The sequence below is a fragment of the Bos mutus genome, chromosome 22 (assembly GCF_027580195.1).
Source record: "Bos mutus isolate GX-2022 chromosome 22, NWIPB_WYAK_1.1, whole genome shotgun sequence".
Lineage (NCBI taxonomy): Eukaryota > Metazoa > Chordata > Mammalia > Artiodactyla > Bovidae > Bos > Bos mutus.
The window spans coordinates 49,019,779-49,036,149 of NC_091638.1; the positions used below are offsets into that span (position 1 = coordinate 49,019,779).

Genomic DNA, 16,371 nt, shown 5'->3' on the forward strand with positions numbered 1-16,371 from the left:
TGCGTGGCTGGGGTATAGCTCTCCAACATGAATTGCTGTTGGATGGAGAAGTCTGGAATATTATCTCCATGTCTTCCTAAGCTACAGCTTCTCTGATGCTGGGTGGAGTGGAGGTGGTGGTAAAGCCTCAGGGGCTTGTTCAGGGTGGACCTTCGGTTTTACTTGTTAGTCCACAGTGGGATGGAGGGTTTGGGATCCGATTCCTGAGATGGTGGTTGCTGAAAGACCCCATTTTCTCTCTTTGAAAAAATAAATTCGGTGAGATGTTATTCGCATACCATAAAATTCACCCTTCTGAAGTGTAAAATTCAGTGGTTTTTAGTACTCTCACAGTATTGTGTTAGCATTATTGTGTTTCCAGAACATTTTGATCACCCCAAAGAAAAACTTGTACCCATTAAGCAGTTGCTCCCCTTCTTCCCCACTCCCCCCGATCTCCTTCCTTCAGCCCCTTCAGTCCCTGTCAGCCACGAATCTATTTTCTGTCTTTATTCTGGACATTTCATATAAATGGACTCAGACAAAATGTGGCCTTTGGTGTCTTTCACTTATAATGTTTTCAAAGCTGTACATGTTTCCATTTCGTGACTGAATAAATATCCTGTTGTATGGATGTACCACATGTCGTTTATCCACTTACCTGTTGATGGACAGTAAGGTTTTTCCACTTTGTGCTATTATGATTAATACTGCTATGAATGTTTCTGTACAGGCCTTGGTGTGAGAATGCTTTCAGTTCTTACAGGTATTTACCTACAGTTGCTGGGTCATTTGATAATTCTGTGTTTAAGTTTTTTAAAAATGATGTGTTTATTTTTATCTTTGGCTGTGCTGGGTGTTCATGGCTTTAGTTGTGGGGAGCGAGAGCTGTTCTTGTTGGGTTGTGCGGGCTTCTCAGCTTGGTGGCTTCTCTCGTGGCTAAGCACAGCGTGGGCTTCACTAGTTGCAGCACGTGAGCTCAGTAGTTGGGGCTCAAGGGTTCTAGAGCACTGGCTCAGGGGTTGTAGCACACAGGCTTATTTGCTCTGTGGCATGTGGAATCTTACTGGACTAGGGGTCAAACCCATGTCCCCTGCATTTGTAGGCAGATTCTCAATCACAGGACCACCAGGGAAGTCCTATGTTTAACTTTTTGAGAAACTACCAGATTATTTTCTATAGTGAGTGTTTACCGTCCCCCCCCCCCCTTTTTTTTAAGGTTTATTTGTTTTTGTCTATGCTGGATCTTCGTTGTTGCACGCAGGCTTTCTTTAGTTGCCGAGATCAGGTGCTATTCTTCGGTGTGATGCTTGGGCTTCTGATTGTACTGGCTTCTCTTGTTGCGGAGCACAGGCTCCAGGGCACACGAGCTTCAGTAGTTGCAGCAAGTAGGCTCAGGAGTAATGGTTCCTGGGCTCTAGAGTACAGAATCAGTAGTTGTGGTGCATGGGCTTAGTTGCTTCTCCGTGTGTGGGATCTTCCCGGAGCAGGGATCAAACCCGTGTTGCCTACATTGCAGGGTGGACTTTTAACCACTGACCACCAGGGAAGCACCCCTCTTTTTTATACGTTATTTTTATTTTAAAAGCTTTATTAATTTAACTGGTTAACGTATTTTGGGTTGTGCTTTGTCTTATTGCTGCACATGAGTTTTCTCTAGTTGCTGTGAGCACGAGCTCTTCTCTAGTTGCGTTGCACAGGCTTCTCATTGCGGTGGCTTCTCCTGTTGCCCTAGGTGCATGGGCTCAATAGTTGTGGTGCATCTGCTTAGTTGTTCTGCAGGATGTAGGATCTTACCAAACTAGGGCTTGAGCCTCTTTCCCTGCTTTGGTAGGCAGATTCTTCATTGGATCACAAGAGAAGTCCTTTTTTTAAAAAAAATTTTTGTCTATTCTGGCTGTCTTATATTTTATATGCATTTTAAGATTAGCTTGTGAATTTCTGCCAAAAAAAAAAAAAAAAAGCACCTGAGATTTTTATGAGATTCTATTTACTGGAAAATCCCATGGACGGAGGAGCCTGGTAGGCTGCGGTCCATGGAGTTGCGAAGAGTCGGACACGACCGAGTGACTTCACTTTCACTTTTCACTTTCATGCATTGGAGAAGGAAATGGCAACCCACTCCAGTGTTCTTGCCTGGAGAATCCCAGGGATGGGGGAGCCTGGTGGGCTGCGGTCTATGGGGTCTCACAGAGTCGGACACGACTGAAGCGACTTAGCAGCAGCAGCAGCAGCATTGACTCTGTTTAGATCAACTTGAGTATTGCATCTTAATATTAAGTTATCCAAACTATAGACATGGGACATCTTTCCATTTATCTGGATCTTTTTAAAAAATTAATGTATTTTTAAATAAAACAAGGATGAATGTTTTTAATGACAAAAGGTATGATTCACAAACAAGATAGACATCATAAACCATTAGACATCTAATAACAAAAAAGTGAAAGTGAAGTCGATCAGTCATGTCTGACTCTTTGTGACCCCATGGCCTGTAGCCTACAAGGCTTCTCGGTCCATGGGATTTTCCAGGGAAGAATACTAGAGTGAGTTACCATTTCCTTCTCCAGGAGATCTTCCCAACCCAGGGATTGAACCCGTGTCTCCCGCATTGTAGGCAGACGCTTTACCGTCTGAGCCACCAGGGAAGTCCAATAACAAGAAGCAGACATAAAGCAGGGAAGTCCAATAACAAGAAGCAAACATAAAGCAAAAATTGAAGAAATAAAGGGAAAAAATATATATATATATAATAATTGTGAGATATATTAACATTTCTCTGAGACTGTTTTATCAAGGGCAGAAAATATAGCATCTTGAATAATGTCATTAATAATTTAAATATAATAGATTTCTATTTATATTAATTTAATCTTACATCCTACACAAATATATTTAAAATTTTGTATGTCATACATAGGACATTTAAAAAAAACTGGCAAAAAGATAAACATTACTAAATTCCAAAAAATAGAATTCTTTTTTTTTGGTGATTCAGTTATACATATACACATACTATTTTTTTGAAATTATTTTTATTATATTATTACAAAATATTGATTATAATTCCCTGTAGAGTGCTATACAATAAACCTTTGTTGCTTGTTGCATATCTTTTAAAAAAATTAGATATATTGTGTTACATTTCATACTAAGTGAAACAAGAGGAATCAAAATGTCATAAATTTTTAGTTAGGCAAAAATTCCTAAGTTTTATAAAATAGATGTATGTATTGTTTATTATATATATACAAGAGTTTTTCTATTACACCTGATAACTTGATAAAGGCTTGAGAAAAAACATCAAGAAATGAAAGAGTTGGAAAAATTGGAAAACATAAACTAAATGACATGGGAGCACTGAATATGAAATAGGATAAGTGAAAAAACTAGGAAAAATTGTAAATTTTCTTCAATATATATATTATATATTTGTATATTTTTATATGTATGTATACAAAAGATTTTCTACTAGATAAAGGCTTCACAAAGAACATTAAAAAAAAAGAGATGGAGAAATTGGAGAACATAAACTGAATGAAATGGGAGCACTGAATATGAAATAGAAAAGTGAGACAAACCAGATAGAAATAATAGATCATCATATAGTTCAGCTCAGTTGTGTCCGACTCTTTGCGACCCCATGGACTGCAGCACACCAGGCTTCTCTCTCCATCATTAACTCTTGGAGCTTGCTCAAATTCATGTCCATCGAGTTGGTGATGCCATCCAACCACCTCATCCTGTGTCATCCACTTCTCCTGCCCTCAATCTTTCCCAGCATCAGGGTCTTTTCCAAGGAGTCAGTTCTTCGCATCAGGTGACCAAAGTATTGGAGTTTCAACTTCAGCATCAGTCCTTCCTGGTGGAGGGATTTCCTTTAGGATTGACGGGTTGGATCTCCCAGTCCAAGGGACTCTCAAGAGTCTTCTCCAACATCACAGTTCAAAAGCATCAGTTCTTCGGTGCTCAGCTTTCTTTATAGCCCAGCTCTCACATCCATACATGACTACTGGAAAAACCGTAGCTTTGACTAGACGGACTTTTGTCAGCAAAGTAATGTCTCTGCTTTTTAAAATGCTGTTTAGGTTGATCATAGCTTTTCTTCCAAGGAGCAAGCGTCTTTTAATTTCACGGCTGCAGTCACCATCTGCAGTGATTTTGGAGCCCAAGAAAATAAATCTGTCACTGTTTCCATTGTTTTTCACCTATTTGCCATGAAGTGATGGAAATGGATGCCATGATCTTCGTTTTTTTGAATGTTGAGTTTTAAGCCAGCTTTTTCACTTCCTCTTTCACTTTCATCAAGCGACTCTTTAGTTCTTCACTTTCTGCCATAAGGGCGGTGTCATCCGTGTATCTGAGGTTATTGATATTTCTCCCTGCAATCTTGATTCCAGCTTGTGCTTCATCAAGCTTGACATGTCACATGATGTACTCTGCATATCAGTTAAATCAGCAGGGTGACAGTATACAGCCTTGACATACTTGTTTCCCAGTTTGGAACCAGTCTGTTGTTCCATGTCCGGTTCTAACTGTTCCTTTTTGACCTGCATACAGATTTCTCAGGAGGCAGATAAGGTGGTCTGGTATCCCCATATCTTGAAACACAGTTTGCTGTGATCAAATGGCACCCCACTCCAGTACTCTTGCCTGGAAAATTCCATGGACTGAGGAGCCTGGTAGGTTACAGTCCATGGGGCCGCAAAGAGTCGGACACGACTGAATGACTTCACTACTTGACTACTACACAAAGGCTTTCATGTAATCAATAAAGCAGAAGTAGATGTTTTTCTGGAATTCTCTTGCTTTTTCTATGATCCAGTGGATGTTGGCAATTTGATCTCTGGTTCCTCTGCCTTTTCTAAAACCAGCTTGAACAACTGGAAATTCATGTTTCACATACTGTTGAAGCCTGGCTTGGAGAATTTTGAGCATTACTTTGCTAGCGTGTGAGATGAGTGCAGTTGTGCAGTAGTTTGAACATTCTTTGGCATTGCCTGTCTTTGGGATCCGAATGAAAACTGACAAAACATGGTCATATAGTCCAGTTATTTTTAAACATGACTGCTCATTAGAAACATCTGGAGCTCTGGAGAAAAAAAGCACTACCTGAGCATTTGTGTTTTTCAAAAAATTTCAAAGTAATTCTGTTATGCATCTGGATTTCAAAAAGTGGATTTTACCGGTTTTTCTATTAGATCCTAATTTGGTGGTAGAGTTCTATTATTTTTCTGTTGACCAGTCATGATAAAATAGTATTACGTGAGTAATCGTTACATAATCACATTAGTAAAAGATGTTTTGGGTTTTCACCATCAATAGCCAGACAAAAACAAATGATAATTACAGTTGCAAGCCATATGGGAACATGATTAACTTAACAATATAAAATAATTACATACAGTTTCTGGCGAGGGTGGGGTGGGGTGGGGAGGTGGTGGTGGGTCAGTGGTTGGTCAAGCAGAGTGATGTGGTAAATGAAAGTGCATACATGCCCTTGTTTTCATCCACCCAGCCAGTCTGTGTCTTTTGGTTGGTGCATTTAATCCATTTACATTTAAGGTATTTGGGGTTTACCTTTTGTAGGTCTTTTCCTTTTCTTGTGTTCCCTGCCTAGAGAAGTTCCTTTAGCATTTGTTGTAAAGGTGGTGTAATGGTACTGAATTCTCTTAACTTTTGCTTGTTGGGAAAGCTTTTGGTTTCCTCCATCAAATCTGAAGGAGAGTCTTGCTGGATAGAGTATTCTTGGTTGTAGGTTCTTCCCTTTCATCACTTTAAATATATCAAGCCCTTCTGGCTTGTAGAGTTTCTGTTGAGAAATCAGCTGATCGCCTTATGGGAATTCCCTTGTATGTTATTTGTAATTTTCCCCTTGTTGCTTTTAGTAATTTATCTCTGTCTTTAATTTTTGTCAATTTGATTACTATGTGTCTTGGGGTGCTCCTCCTTGGGTTTCTCCTGCCTGGGACTTTCTGTGCTTCCTAGACTTGGTTGACTATTTCCTTTCCTATGTTAGGAAAGTCTTCAGATATTCTCTCTTCAAATAATTTCTCAGGTCCTTTCTCTCTTCTTCTGGGATTCCTATAATGCAAATGTTCGTGCGTTTAATGTTGTCCCAGAGGTCTCTTAGGTTGCCTTTCTTTTCATTCTTGTCTCTGTATTCTGTTCTGTGGCAGTGATTTCCACCATTCTGTCCTCAGATCATTTATCAGTTCTTCTGCCTCATTTATTCTGCAGTTGATTCCTTCCAGTGTATTATTATGCATCTCTGTCTGTCTGTTTTTTAGTTCTTCTAGGTCTTTGGTAAACATTTCTTGGATCTTCTTAATCTTTGCCTCCATTCTTTTCCCAAGATCCTGAATCATATTTACTGTCATTATTCTAATTTCTTTTTCTGTAAGGTTGCCTATCTCCACTGCATTTAGTTGTTTTTCTGGGATTTTGTCTTGTCCCTTCACCTGGGACATCAGTTCAGTTCAGTCGCTCAGTCGTGTCCGACTCTTTGCAGCCCCATGAATCGCAGCACCAGGCCTCCCTGTCCATCACCAACTCCTGGAGTTCACTCAGACTCACGTCCATCGAGTCAGTGATGCCATCCAGCCATCTCATCCTCTATCTGCTGGGGTCCAGCCCCGGTGGATCCAGGGAATTTGAAGCGGGGCGAGGATCAGGAAATAATTGCTTAATTAAGCCTTAATTAAGGATATAAAGAGTGGTTAAATAAGGATAGCTCAGTGAGAAAATTTAGTGGAGAAAAGAGGCTGAAATAAGGATAGCTCAGTGAGGAAATTCAGTGGAGAAAAGACGCTGAATAATTCAGCCAGAAGGTGAGAGAAAGAACGACATGGGGAGACCAAGTTTCGGTGAACAAGGCCTGCACTTTATTTTCCAAAGTAGTTTTTATACCTTAAGTTATGCATAGAGGATAATGGGGGAAGGGGTAGAGTCATGCAGTAAGCCAGGCTTTCTTCCTGCAAACTTATATGCAAAAGTTTAGGTGATTTGGATCATCTTCTGGCCCAGAGGCCTGTTAACATTTTAAGACCCTTTCTTCAGAAAACTTATTTTTCTCTAAAGGTACAAACATTAAAGCTACTACTTACACCAATTATATTAATCAATACACTGCCAGAGACACAGCAGGTAAGGGATATGGAGACTTAGCAGCAAACATTGGCCCAACAAGTGAAAAACCCTTCACCAATACAATTTCTAATCAATCTTTTAACTGCTCAAAGGAATCTGTATTTAGACAGTTTAGAACATCTCATGCCTCTCACAGTTGGGAGGCTCTGAGCAATCACATGTGGCCGGAAAAACCTATTCAGGCAGGCTAGAGGACTTCCAAAGGAGTTTGTAGGTTGAAACACTATCACACCCAGGAACTTTATTAACTGGAGCTGTAAGTTAACTCTTTTTTTTCAGAGAGAGGTAGTGGGGGACAGCCCCCCGTAAAGTCAGAGGTGTAGGTGAGAGCACAAAGCAGAAAGTAGGCAGACTCTGGTTTTGGGGGTAGATGCTCGAGAATTTCCAGGGGGACTCCTGAGGCTCGATCCCGCCTTTGCGTATGCCGAGCTTCCTTCCTCATGACCTTTGCCACGGGCAGAGCTCCTGCTCCCGGCAGTCGTCCCCTTCTCCTTCTGCCCCCAATCCCTCCCAGCATCAGAGTCTTTTCCAATGAGTCAGCTCTTGGCATGAGGTGGCCAAAGTACTGGAGTTTCAGCTTTAGCATCATTCCTTCCAAAGAAATCCCAGGGCTGATCTCCTTCAGAATGGACTGGTTGGATCTCCTTGCAGTTCAAGGGACTCTCAAGAGTCTTCTCCAACATCACAGTTCAAAAGCATCAATTCTTTGGCGCTCAGCCTTCTCCACAGTCCAACTCTCACATCCATATATGACCACAGGAAAAACCATAGCCTTGACTAGCCGGACCTTTGTTGGCAAAGTAATATCTCTGCTTTTGAATATGCTATCTAGGTTGGTCATAACTTTCCTTCTAAGGAGTAAGCGTCTTTTAATTTCATGGCTGCAGTCACCATCTGCAGTGATTTTGGAGCCCCAAAAAATTAAGTCTGACACTGTTTCCACTGTTTCCCCATCTGTTCCCCACCTGAGACATACCTTTCTGCTTTTTCATCGAGATTAACTTTCTGTAATGTGGGTTTTGTTTTAGTTACTGTGGGATTGTGCTTCTTCTTGCTTCTGTCTGCCCTCTAATGGTGGAGGCTAAGAGGCTTGTGTAAGCTTCCTGATGGGAGTGACTGGTGATGGGAAAAACTGGGTCTTGCTCTGGTGGGCAGGACCTTGCTCAGTAAAGCTTTGTAATCCTACTATCTGCTGATGGGTGGGGTTGTGCTCCTTCCCTGTTGTTTGGCCTGAGGGGACCCAGCCGAGGGGTCTATAATCAAGTTAATAGAGACCTCCAAGAGGCTTCACCCCAAGGGGAACCTTCCCAGACTGCCGCTTCCAGCGCCCGTGCCTGTGGTGAGCTCCTGCTGATCCACTTCCACAGGAGGCCCTCCAACACTAGCAGGTGGTTTTGGTTCAGTCTCCTGTGGGGTCATTGCTCCTTTTCTCTGAGTCTGGGTTTTATTTTGTTTTGTTTGTGATCTGCAAGACTGGAGTCCCTGTTTGCCCCAGTCCTGTGGAAGTCTTGTAGTCAAATCCCACTGGCCTTCAAGGTCAGATTCCTTGGGGATTCCCAGTCCCTTTGTGGGATCCCCAGGTGGGAAGCCTGATGTGGGGTTCAGAGCCTTCACAACAGTGGGAGAGCTTCTTTGGTATTACTCTTTTCCAGTTTATGTGTCACACACCCAAAGAGTACGGGATTTGATTTTATCGTGATTGTGCCCCTCCTCCTGTCTCGCCTTGGCTTCTTTGTCTCTGAACGTGGGATATCTTTTCTGGTAGGTTCCAGCATCCTCCTGTCGATGACTGTTCAACAGCTAGTTGTGATTTTGGTGTTCCTACAGGAGGAGATGAGCACACATACTTTTATTCCGTCTTGAACTGGAGCCTCTTATCTTAACTGGTCTCCTTCTACTTTTTTCAGTGATTTTTTCTTTTAGTTCTCACTGTGTTTTGCACATCTTTTGTTAAGTTATTCCTAAGTTTTTTCTTTATGTATCATAAATGAAATTGTTTTCATACTTCTATTCTTCACAGTGTTCATTGTTGATATACTTGATTTTTGTCTATTTTGTATCCTGTAACTTTGCTGAACTTGTTTATTATAATAGTTTTTTAGTGATTCCTTGGAATTTTCCTATATAAAGGGTCATACCTTGAGCATTTTAAAACCCTCCTGGTTGTTCTAGGAAGTGTCTTGGACCTAGGGAAGCCCCTTCCTCATCCAGGCTTCACGCATTTGACCCTGGCTCTCCCTCAGGAGGACCCCTCGCTGGAGAGGCATTTTAAGGGCCATCGAGATGCAGTCACCTCTGTGGACTTCAGTCTCAACACAAAGCAGCTGGGTAAGAGGAGGCATCTTGGACTGAGAAGGTCGAGTTTCTGCCTGGGAGGTGTGGCATGGGGGGCGCAGGGCACAGTGAGAACTCAGGTGCTTTCTCTAGACCTGCAGGCTGCTTCAGCAGCCAGCGCCCTGGGCACTAGGCTTTCTGAGTTCCATTCTGCACGTGGAGTGTGAGGCTTAGAGAGGTTGGGGACCTTGCCAAGATCATACAGCCTTTGAGAGTAGGACCTAGTTCCGGGCTTTTCCCTCCATACCCTGTCTACCTCTGAGGTCTGGCCTCAGAATGAGCCTAAACGGTGGCATTTCCCTGGGCCTTTACTGATTCTGCTGTCCACAGTGCCATGGGCACGCCTTCTTGTTGAAGATGCCACCAGTGAGAAGGCTGTGGAGCAGAGCCGTGTATGCCCTTCCCCCCCACTGCCCTTATGCTACAGCTGAGTGCCCCCTTCTTGGCCACTTGAGGGTTCATACATGGCTGCAGCTTTCTTGTTTCTATGGATGAGCTTCCCCCTTCATCCCATCGTCAAGGTCCCCTGCCAGAAACTGCTGGTTTCATGATACAGTGGAGGTTAAAAGGAAACCAAAGTCATTTGGGCTCTGTTTTGGGGCCCTTCTGATGGATCCTCTTAACGGTAATAAGCCCACTGGGTTGAGCTGGCTCTCCAGTTTTAGGAGGACTTGCTCTCTAGAGCCTCAGAGTGTGTCTCTGGGGAGACCTGGGTCCTTTGCAGGGCTAGCTGATGGGCATATCCTTGGCCGGTTCCTGTGTGGACCTGCTGCCTAGAGAGTCAACAGGCCACAGGCTCTCCAAAACCCCGCTCAGCAGTCACTGGAGGTGTGACTGAAGATGGAGAAGATGGAGCTGGCTGTGAAGCTGAGTTTCCCTGCTGCCCACCGTGCCCCAGCTCCTGGCAGAGGCTCCAGCCTGCTCGAGCTGAGGGTCACGTGTCCGCTCTCTCCTCAGCCAGTGGCTCCATGGACTCGTGCCTTATGGTGTGGCACATGAAGCCCCAGACCCGTGCCTACCGATTTGCCGGCCACAAGGACGCCGTAACTTGTGTGAACTTTTCCCCTTCGGGACACCTGCTTGCTTCTGGCTCCCGCGACAAGACTGTCCGCATATGGGTACCCAACGTGTGAGTTAAAGACATGAACGGGCTTGTCTGAGTCTTGGCCCTGGTGCTGGACTGGTCACAGTAGGACCTCTGCCTAACTTCTGAGGGGGTGCCATTAGAAGCTGGGCTTCAGTCGGGGCCCTCCCTTCAGGGTCAGCAGGGAGATTCTGGGCTGACCTCAGCCTTCCTGGGAGGATCCCGCCTGATGCTGCGTGCACGTGGGTGAGGTGGGCGGGGGTCCTGCTCCTGGCGGGGAGGCTCTTGCTTCCCTTTTTGGGGACTGGGGCACTCAGGCCTGGATTGATTTGGGGAGGGTCCTGAGGAGTGGGGAGAGCTTCGATGTGCCCTTATGTTGCTGTTACGGGTTTATGGATTTCCTGACTCTGGATACCCATCCTTGCAGCAAAGGCGAGTCAACTGTGTTTCGTGCACACACGGCCACAGTGAGGAGCGTCCATTTCTGCAGTGATGGCCAGTCCTTCGTGACAGCCTCTGACGACAAGACAGTCAAGGTGTGGTCCACTCATCGCCAGAAATTCCTGTTCTCCCTGAGCCAGCATATCAACTGGGTCCGCTGTGCCAAGTGAGTGTAGTCCTACCTGAGATTGTCGGAGAGACCCCAGGGGTTGGGGGTACAGAAAAGATGCCAGGTGTCTGCATCCTGACCTTGAACAAGTTACTTAGCCACTCTTTACTTTTCCCGAGCCTCAGCTTCCTTATCTGTGAATAAGAACATTAGTAGTTCTCACATTGTAAGCTATCAAAGCTTCGCTGAGCTAATGCATGAGGGGTAAGTTAGCCAGTTGCTGGCCACAGTTGACCCCTGACATCTGTGCTGACGTGCCCAAAGTGGGTCATCAGGGGCCACTTATTAGCAATAACAACAACAACAAGATAACATCATACCACCCCTAGACATTTTCTTCTAACTCCTCATGGCAGTCTTGCAAGTTGGTGGCATTGTTGCCATTTTGCAGATGAGGAACATGAGGCTCAGAACAATGCAATATCTTGCCCTTTGACACAGGGATTAAGTGGCGGAGCTGAGCTTAGAAGCTGGGCCCCTGGCACTGAGGCTTGCCTCCTTATCTCTTAGATGCTCTGCTCCTCAGAGGCGGGTTTTGTTCCAGAAGCCTGATGGGGCCCCAGGCTTCTGATGAGGTTGATCTGGAAGCTGGTTTTCCTTCTGGTGTGGGGCCAGTGCTGTGGGGGTGGGGCCAGGTAATGAAAGTACTTTTCAAGGCCTAAAAGCTGCAGACACAGCTATGCCTACTTCTGGTTTATTCTGTTTATTTCAACAGATCTCACGTGTCAAATCTGTGTGCTTCAGGGGAAGAGGTTGAGGGTGTCTGGGGACACCAGGAAACCATGGGAGTCAGAGGTTGGGGACTGTTGAGCTGTGCTCTTCTGGGGACCCCAGGAAGTTACTTGTCCTCTAGAGCACTCGGTTCTCTGTCCTGGGAGGTCCCTGGCTGTTGTGAGAGGTCCTCACTATTGGGCTTCTGATAGTGGGAGCAGCCCAGCCAGCAAATGAGTGTTGAACTCACACCAGGCCTTTGGTGGTAGGTCTCCAGAACCTCCATCTTTTTTAGTTGGCATCTGGTCTTGCTGACCCATTCTGAGTCACATATGGACTCAGGGCGTCTGGGGACAGGATAACGATGTCCATAGTGAGCTTTGGGCCACTTTGTTGCTACAGCACCAGAGTCAGCATGCATATTGCCATGTGCAGTGTCAGGGGCCTTGTGTGTGACCATACTTCTTACCTGCTCACCAGAAGGTGGGCACCCTTCTGGTCCATCTTGCAGAGAGAAGAGCATTTGCCCAGGATCACTCAGGGTCAGAGCAGGGTGTGTGGCCCCAGCACATTCCTGTGCTGGGCAGCTCAAGAAGAGTGACTGGAAGGCGATGTGTGGCACCTGTGATGTCTGTTGATTGGTGGTGTAACTCCTGTCCCCGCCGGTTCAGGTTCTCCCCGGATGGGCGGCTCATCGTATCCGCCAGTGATGACAAAACTGTCAAACTGTGGGACAAGACCAGCCGGGAGTGTGTCCACTCATACTGTGAGCATGGCGGGTAAGTTCCTAGATCCTCTCCCCCCACCTGTAGGCCCTCGAGAACAGCACAGACTAGGGCATAAAAAGGCTGTAGGGGCCTCCGGTGGTGGCATTGGGGTCCCTCAGCCATGTCTCTGCTGCTCCCTGGCTCTGCATCTGTTTGTGTGTGTGTGTGTGAAAGGTTCTGCCTCATCCCACGAACAATAAGAGGCTTAACCTCAAGGCATGAAACTCTTGGGGCTCTCTTTTTCCTTCATTTTCTAGTTCTCAGAATTGTGACATGTGTGTCTGAAGAAGTTGAACCCAAACCCCTAAAAGGATGTTAGTATGTTCTCCTTGGTGACGACTTGATAAATGAAAGGCTAATCAGTTCTTGTAGCAGATGGTGCCTGTTCGTATTGTGTTGCATCATTGAGAGGGAGGAGCCTGTGTTTGAGCAGGGCCTCACCTGATCTGGGTCCCTGAATGAACCCCAGCTTTTGCCCCCAGTAGGCTGAGACCCCCATGTCAGGGCCCCTCCTGAGGCCACAGTACCATCCTGAGTGTCTCATATGAGTCTATCAAGGGCCCTTGGCTTGTCTCCTAGGAATAGGTGAGCAGATGATCTGGAACCTGCTGGCCCCTCTTGTCTGGGCCTCGGTTGTCAGGGTCTGCCCTGCCTCTGGCTCAGGTCGGGGCGCCGGCTCTGACTGAAAGCCTGCGAGCAGCTGGCTGACCATTGGTCTGAAGAGCAGTGTCTCTGCTCGAATTTAGAGATTTGTGCTGGGACTTGCTTCTGGAAGTCCCCCCCAGGTCACTCCTAGCTCTTTCCTCGCCCTCTCCTTCTTGCCTTCCCTTGGCCGCCCGCTAAAGACACAGGGCAGCAGGGAGGTGTTCTGCGCCGAGGGGAGCAGCATGAGCAGATGTGTGGGCACGGGGAGGCGCTGGGCGTTCTGGGGTCTGAGTCAGGCCTCCTACAGCACTCGGTGGCCCCCTCTTTCCAGCTTTGTCACCTACGTGGACTTCCACCCCAGTGGCACGTGCATCGCTGCTGCCGGCATGGACAACACGGTGAAGGTGTGGGACGTGCGGACTCACCGGCTCTTACAGCACTATCAGTGTGAGTGTCCCCGAGGGGCTGATGCAGGACTGTGCTGTGCCAGGTGTCCAGCTCATGGCTGCGGGGCTGAACTGGGCCTGAGGACAGCCCTGGCTAGCTGTGGGGAGTCCTAGGTCTGTTGGGATCTCCAGGGGTGGGTCGTCTATGGCGTGGCTGTCTGGAAACTTGGCTAGGGGATGGAAGGGGTTGCCACCTGGCATCCACCGGCCCTCTGGTGGCCATTTGTGAAGTGGCAGAGCCTCACGCACACTGCGGGCCAAATGGGGGCTCTGGTCAGGGCACCTCGTGAGGGGCACTTCTCAGGGGCTGCACATGCCACCTGCCTCCCCCTGTAATGGACGCTCTGTGCTCTGGGGCCAAGCTGATAGCCCTGGAGGTGATGAAGGGGAGAGGTTTGTCAAAAGAGGTCTGTGTTGGTGGGACCTTGGCCACCTCTGGTTCCATGGTGTTCTCCACAAATGTGGAGCCAGGAGCTGTTTGGAGGGTCCATTTGTTAGGGGCCAGGCTGGCAAACACAGCCCTGGTGCTGTGTCTCCTAATTTAATTGTAGCCCTTGGAAGGCAGGGTGGCGGGCTGTCAATATGGGCTGCTGTCAGGCTCCAGGAGGGAGATGGGGGTGGGGTCAGACTTGTGTGAGCTCAAGATGAAATATCTGAAGCTACTAGGGTATGGAACTGGCCTCAGGGCAGGTGTGACTGGGCAGAACTGTGATTCACCACAGTTGTGGGGATACGGACCCAGAAAGGGAGCTGGTGAGATACCACAGGAGGCGTTGAGAGTTCTGCCGGAGGCTGAATGGGTAGACAGACCTGGGGGTTTGGGGCGAAACCAGGGGGAGTCAGAGCTGGAGTAGTTTGAAGAACTGTGGTTGTGAATTTGGGACTAAGTTTCAAGTTCATGGGCTTACTTACAAAATTCACACCCGAAAATGGGAAGGACAGTTCAGTTCAGTCGCTCAGTCGTGTCCGATCTTTGCAACTCCTTGAACTGCAGCACGCCAGGCCTCCCTGTCCATCACCGACTCCCAGAGTTTACCCAAACTCATGTCCATTGAGTAGGTGATGCCATCCAGCCATCTCATCCTCTGTCGTCCACTTTTCCTCCTGCCCTCAATCTTTCCCAGCAACAGGGTCTTTTCAAATGAGTCAGTTCTTCCCATCAGGTGGCCAAAGTATTGGAGTTTCAGCTTCAGCATCAGTCCTTACAATGAATACCCAGGACTGAGCTCCTTTAGGATGGACTGGTTGGATCTCCTTGCAGTCCAAGGGACTCTCAAGAGTCTTCTCCAATACCACAGTTCAAAAGCATCAATTCTTTGGTGCTCAGCTTTCTTTATAGTCCAACTCTCACATCCATACATGACCACTGGAAAAACCGTAGCCTTGACTAGACAGACCTTTGTTGACAAAGTAATGTCTCTGCTTTTTAATATGCTGTCTAGGTTGGTCATAACTTTTCTTCCAAGGAGTAAGTGGAGAAGGACATATCTGTACAAAGTTATGGGGTGTGGGGTTCAGAGTTCTCTCCTTGCACCCCCAACAAGCTGTTCCGAGTCTTAGATGTTTGAGGCTGGCATTTTCTTGGGGTGACTAAAGGAACAGACCTTCCAAGAAGGGAGAATGGGTCCTGGTCTTGAAAAGCACATGATGGAGATAGCTGGGTGAGTTTGGGCAGGTTACTTGACTCCTGTGTACCCCTGGGACGATGATGAGACGTGTTTCATAGGTGGTGTTGATGTAATGAGTTGATCCATGACAGGAGCTTAGAGAGTGCCTCTCTATGTTGCGTTGGTGCAGTGTTGGTGACAGTGATGGTGATGCTGCTGCTGCTGAGTCTGTCCTGGAGTCCTGAGGTCTGGTTTCCTCGCAAGGCTGGCCTGGCTGGCCCAGGCCTGCAGTACTGCACACCACCACCAGGTGGCAGGGGCCAGCCACAAGAATGATTCTTGCTTCAACAGGAAACCCTGGAGTTTGTCACTGATGGCTGTTTCAGACAGCGGCTTCTAGATCAGAGCCCCAGCGGGGTCTGCCCTCTCCTTGGAGACCACGCCTCTCCTCTCCTTCAGCCTTAGAGGCCTTTCTCCTGCTTTGGGCCAGGCCCAAGTTGCAAACTGGGTATACCAGCACACTGATGGGGGCAGGTAGGAGGAGCAGAGTGGTGCTGGGCGGGAATGCTGTCTCTGAGTGTGAGGTCAGGGGGCCTTGGACAGGGAGAGATGGGCAGGGAGGTGATGAGGCAGAGGAGTGCCTGGACTCTGCTTCCTGTCTGTGCAGAGGTGGTGGTAGCCTGCCTGATGGGATTTGTGAGGATCTGATGGGAGAATCCAAATGAGGATTACAGTCTAGTACTGGATATGTGGTTTTACCACATAAATCTTCATACTGATGGGGAAAATCTCCAGGTGACCCTGGGAGAGTCCAGGCACACCTCTGATGGGTCGGGTGCCTGGTGTGGACGAGGTACAGCAACAGGTACCCGCAGGGGAGGGCCTGGAATGCCATGCTGTAGCCCATGTCCTGGCTGGACGTGCTGGGATGGGGTGAAGAGGTGACAGGCATCTGCGAGGATAGCGTGCTGAGAGCCTGCTTGAGTAGGAAGCCATGTGCCTGGTGGGCGGGCTGTCCATGCCCGATGTTGGGTGAAGG

General features: G+C 47.1%; 1 protein-coding gene across 5 annotated transcripts in view; it reads left to right on the forward strand.

Annotated features, from left to right (window-relative positions):
- Positions 1-16,371, forward strand: part of POC1A (POC1 centriolar protein A) — a 100,718-nt gene that overhangs the window by 25,652 nt on the left and 58,695 nt on the right. For 2 of the 5 annotated variants that reach the window (XM_070359191.1, XM_070359189.1), the window contains exons 2-6: positions 9,372-9,456; positions 10,420-10,591; positions 10,974-11,153; positions 12,539-12,646; positions 13,611-13,726. In XM_070359191.1, coding sequence (XP_070215292.1) covers positions 10,431-10,591; positions 10,974-11,153; positions 12,539-12,646; positions 13,611-13,726 — 565 coding nt within the window. In that variant the 5' untranslated portion in view covers positions 9,372-9,456; positions 10,420-10,430. Of the gene's footprint in view, positions 1-9,300; positions 9,457-10,419; positions 10,592-10,973; positions 11,154-12,538; positions 12,647-13,610; positions 13,727-16,371 lie in introns of those variants that run through there. The other 3 variants (XM_070359190.1, XM_005898106.3, XM_070359192.1) reach the window with 2 other exon arrangements.